At 55.3% G+C, this 5,100-nt stretch overlaps 1 protein-coding gene across 1 annotated transcript; it reads right to left on the reverse strand.

Annotated features, from left to right (window-relative positions):
- Nucleotides 1-576: 576 nt before the first annotated feature.
- On the reverse strand, nt 577-3,724 carry LOC127305945 (G-type lectin S-receptor-like serine/threonine-protein kinase At5g35370). Its single transcript, XM_051336541.2, has one exon. It carries the CDS (start codon nt 3,483-3,485, stop codon nt 768-770), a length of 2,718 nt encoding a protein of 905 aa, XP_051192501.1. The 5' UTR covers nt 3,486-3,724; the 3' UTR covers nt 577-767.
- Between the last annotated feature and the right edge of the window lie 1,376 nt (nt 3,725-5,100).

Consider the following 5,100-nt stretch of genomic DNA (forward strand, 5'->3'; position numbering starts at 1 on the left):
GAAAAAATATCTTTTACTACCCACTTTTTGCTACGAGAACAAAACTTTTTTTAAATTGCAATCCACTTGTAATTGTGAAAATCTCAACGTCATCACCGCCAGGTGTCGTTTCCTTCTTGAAGGCATCTCGATGTTCATCCTTGGTCCAAATTGATCGAGTGCGTCCCTCTGCCTCAAGCTGCTCCTCTTGGTGGCCTCGCTTTGGGCAAGCTTCTCTTGTAGTGTCTTGTGGGTCACCCTTTGTTCTCTCTCTGGTGTCGCAACCCTCTCGCAACATCGGCATGGCTATTTATACACAACCCCGCCATGTTGTTGGCCTGTCGTCGAGTTCCACCTTGGACTATAGTTTTGGTGTGGTGGAGGTTTGTTGGAGTGAACATGGGCGTAATAGCTCAGGTGCAACAAAAGACAAGATTCCCTCAACCTCGATCAAGTTGACGCTTCGGCTTGGCGTTCTTTTTGTGTTGTCTTCTATTGTTTGTTTCAGGGTATGATTTGTGTGTGTGTTGTAACTTATGGTCTCTTTCATAGTCAATTGTTGGCTTGGTCGATTCAAAGCCGAGCTTATATCAAGACTTCTATGTAAACAAAATTATTGCAAAGAGCACACCACATCAAAATTGCAGAGATACAACAATGAAGAGCTCACAATCAGCTCAATCCCTCTGTTCTGTTCTACCAAGGATCAATCAGGCTAGTCAATAACAAATCGTGGGGTACGACCTAAGCAGTAAGCACTAGGGGCAAAGTCATCCAGTTCACGCGCGCTATCTCGGCTCGGACAGCTGCGTCGACGACATGTACGACGGCCACCCGCTCATCGTCGTCATCGTCGCCTCCGACCGAATGCGATCAGCTGCCACGGCGCCACTCACTATTACCTGCTTGATGATATTCCCGTCGGACGGCCCGGCGAACCCGCGGCCGTACAGCCGGAGGAACCCGAGCGCCTGCGCGCGCGGCTCGCGCAGCTCCATGGTGCCCTCGAGCATGCCGGCCACCACCGCCATGCTCGGCCGCGTCTGAGGGTCCTCGTGCAGGCAACAAAGCGCCACCTTCACCATCCTCTCCACCTCCTTGGCCACCACCCGCCCCTCCAGCCGCGCGTCGGCCAGCTCCGTGTACCGCCCCGCCTCGTGCCCCTCCAGCGCCACCAGCGGGAAGTAGTCGTTCCTCGCGCTCCGCGACGAGCTCCCCGCCGTGCCGCCGCTCGAGGTATTAATAATGGAGTCCTCGCCGCCGCCGGTGCCGTCGCTCACGTGCTCGCTACGGTTCTTGCGGCCGTGCACCAGCTCCAGGAGCACCATGCCGAAACCGTATACGTCTGTGCGGTCGGTGATGGCCGTGTTGGTGAGCCACTCCGGCGCAAGGTACCCACGCGTGCCCCGCATCGTCGTGAAGAGGCCCGACTGCTCAGGCGTGAGGAATTTGGCGAGCCCGAAGTCAGCGATCTTCACCTGCCCGCCGTCGGCGAGGAGGATGTTCTCCGGCTTCACGTCGCAGTGGATGATCCTCTGGTTGCAGCCGAAGTGCAGGTAGGCGAGGCCCCTCGCGGCGCCGACGGCAATGTCCACCCGCTCCTTCCACTCGAGCAGAGGTCCCGTCGGCCGGAACAGGGGCCTATCGAGCGAGCCGCGGTTCATGTACTCGTACACGAGGAGACGGCGCTGGCCCTCGGTGCAGAATCCCCTGAGGCGGACAAGATTGACGTGGTGGATGTTGCCGATCACGGCGATCTCCGTGCAGAACTCGCGCTTCCCCTGCGTCCCGACGCCCTCGATCCTCTTCACGGCCACCAGCGACCCGTCCGGGAGCTCGCCCTTGTACACGGCGCCGAACCCGCCAGCGCCGATCTTGGTGCGGTAGCTGTTGGTCATATCCTCGATCTCCTGATGCGTGAACCTGGTCGGGAGGCCGGGGATGACGAAATCGTCGGCGTCGTCCTCGCTGTCCAGGTCGCGCACGAGGTGAGCCGAGGCAGACCCTGGCGAGCGAGGCTGCCGCCTGAGCTGCACGTCCCTGTTGGGCCCCGAAGGGCGCCTCCCCGCGCGCCGCTCCTTCTTGCGCCACGACACGATGACGATGGCGCCGACGACGACGATGAGCACGAACGCGATGACGGTAGGCAGCAGGATGGCGATGAGTGTTTTGTTGGAAGACGAACTGTCGTCCGACGACGAACTTGGTGACTGCGAGCTCTGGACCTTGATGTACCCGGACATGCCGGCGGCACTGGTGGCGTTGGTGCTTATGAAAGAGCCAAGCTGGTGCTGCGCGAGGTAGCAAGATCGCGAGGAGTCGTCGTAGAAGTAGCCGAGGCAGGAGCAGTTGCCGGTGCATAGTTTCTGGCACGACGACGCGTTGGAGCCGGCCACGGCCGGCGGCGAGAACTTGTTACCGTAGTAAGCAATGCCACTGCCAAGGGGGAGATACGTGATCGCCAAGTTGCCACCAGCACCGCCAGCGCTGCCGCAGGAGCCGGCGGGCAGCGACGAGGAGCCGTCAGACGGCGCGCAGCCGTTGTCGTGCGACGTCGCGAAGAGCCGCGGGCACGTGCAGGCGGTGGCGTTGCCGTTGGGCGTGCAGAGGCCGAGCGCGCCGCACGAGAGCGGCAGGTCGCACCCCCTGCTCGGCGTCACGATCCCGCCGTCCATCGGCGACGCCGACGCGTTCGCGGACGCGAAGCTCGAGATCCGCAGCTTCCCGTCCACGCCCAGCTGGACGATTCGAAGCTCGGCCGGTGGCATGGCGACCCGAATGATGACGGCGCCGTCCGCCGCGAGGAGGTAGATCCCTGTGCCGTTCACGGTCATGTGCGCGACCGTGCCGTCGCGGTCCTTGACGGAGATGGCGTCGTTGGAGAGGCGCCAGTACAGGGACCCCGACCACGACAGCACGGCGTCGGCGGTGGTGACGTTGAGGCGGTAGGGGCCCTCATCCATGTCCGATGCTGAGGCCACCGACGCCAGGGACCCTCCGGCGGGGAGGCTCTGCGAGGACACGAGCGAGTCCGTGGGGAGGTCGAAGGACTGCCAGAGCGTGGCGTTGTCGGCGTCGAGGAGCGCGAGGTTGCCGTAGTCGTCCAGGCGGAGCGCGGCCACCGGGGAAGAGAACCTCGGGGTGGACCAGACGGCCGTCCCGTTGGCGTTCTCGGCGGCGAGCCCGGCGGAAGTGAGGCGCACCGGCGTGGCGTTGTCGGTGATGGGCGCGGCGCGGTTGGCGACCCAGACGCAGGTCTTGGACGGCGCGTGCAGCACGGCGAGGTAGTACCGGTCGTGCTGCCCGCCCGGGTTGTACACGGCGGCCTCGAAGGCGCCGCTCCTTGACCGGAGGAACACGCCGTAGGTGTCGATGAACAGAAGGTAAGACGCCGAGAAGTCCGGCGTGATGACCTCCGTGCTGACCGTGCTGGCGTCGGCGGCGTGTCGGGCGCCGAGGATGAGCGAAAGGAGGAGGAGTGGAGGCAACGGCGACGGGGTCCCCATGGCCAAGACGAAACGGCCGGGTCATGGGGGTGCCGGAACCGAGGTCGTGACGATGGCATGGAGGCCGGAGGAGTTGACTCGGAGTGGCGCCATTGGCTAGCTTGGCCGGGGTGGGATCTGATCCCGGAGCGCGCGAAAAAGATAATGCAACGCGACGACGACTTTGGCCTGCGCGCGCGGTTGGTGCCTCCGCGTGCAGCTCTACCTAGCTCGCCATCTGCTATGCTGTCGTCGGAGTTTGAACATGGCGCCGGAATTGGCGGCAGGTTTTAATTGGATTTTCCTATTCCGATGATTCTTTAGTCCGATCGAGCTTGGAGATTAGTGAAGGGACGGAGTACAAGTACACCTGCTACCATATGATCACTGCGGCCCGTCTCTTTGGTCTGTTTCCTAGCCTCAGAAAAAGTAGGAGTAATTTAAAACCATCCTGAACTGGTGTGATCCCAGCGCAAATCGGAGACGCGACAGAGCGTCTTCTGAAGAAGGAAACAATGGAAAATAGGATCTTCAAAATTAGCACACCAATGTTCACAACAATACAAATATACAATTTTTGATAAAAAAAAATTCAAGGTTTTGATGATTCTCGGTCAATCAAGTCCCGGACGGTTAGAATATGTCATGTGTATAAGACCGAATCCATTCTTTTTCGAAATCGATTTCGAAAAAGAACTACTAATCCTTAACTTTTCGAGGAATCCTTCATCAGTGGTTGTGAATGACTGACTTTTTCAATCCTTTCGACCTTGGTTCCGGAGGAGCAAGTCAGAAAGGTTGAGAAATAGAACCATCTGATTTGATTCGTTTGGGCACGCCTACGAATAACACACCATTTGCAACTAAGATTTTTCCATATTACACGTGAGTTGCAAGGCAGAAAAAAAAAGTCTTCCCAGTCTCACAATCTTTACAACTGAGAATGTTTGATGTAAGCTGCCTAGAAATTAGGTTTATTATCATGCAACATTGCGCTAGTTTGTATTGATGCAATTCAAGCGATTCAATCAGAGGATGTCCACACACACATCCTCTTCATACTTGATACAAGTACATGTATTAAACTTAAAATGGTTAATGGACTAAACAATAAATTTACACATGGTTCTTTCATAAATTTAAAATATTGCTTAATCTTCACACATAAAGCCACATATCTGTAATTATGACGTGAGATGCATTAGTTGTCTCAAATGGATTGGATTGCTTCAATTAGCTATGGTTTAGATAGTGTAACAATACAACAAAACTATGATGTTTTTTATTAGGAAATTCTTATCATCACAACCGCTTGATTCTCCTCTTTCGTGGAGTTTCATTTTCTTTGTGGTGTTCCCAAGTAAAGTGCGTGCATTTTGTAATCCTAATAATCCATCGAAAACTTTAGTGTGTAAACACAGGGTAAATTATGCAAGAACTGGATCTAGATGATTGATTCTAGGACAGAGAAGTGAATAATTCAATAAAAAAATTATTCTTATTTTATAAAAAGATCCCCAAACCAAAATAAATATAATTATTTATACTAAACTTTTAATGTTGCTTATATCTTGTTTGTATTAATTTCTATCATAGCTCACATGGTGTACTTAATCTAAAACGAATTTGTAATAAA

Source organism: Lolium perenne, chromosome 6 (assembly GCF_019359855.2).
Source record: "Lolium perenne isolate Kyuss_39 chromosome 6, Kyuss_2.0, whole genome shotgun sequence".
Taxonomy (NCBI): Eukaryota; Viridiplantae; Streptophyta; class Magnoliopsida; order Poales; family Poaceae; genus Lolium; species Lolium perenne.

Excerpts from the sequence above, each read along its gene's own strand:
- LOC127305945 (XM_051336541.2), bottom strand. The coding sequence starts at position 3,485 with ATGGGGACCCCGTCGCCGTTGCCTCCACTCCTCCTCCTTTCGCTCATC.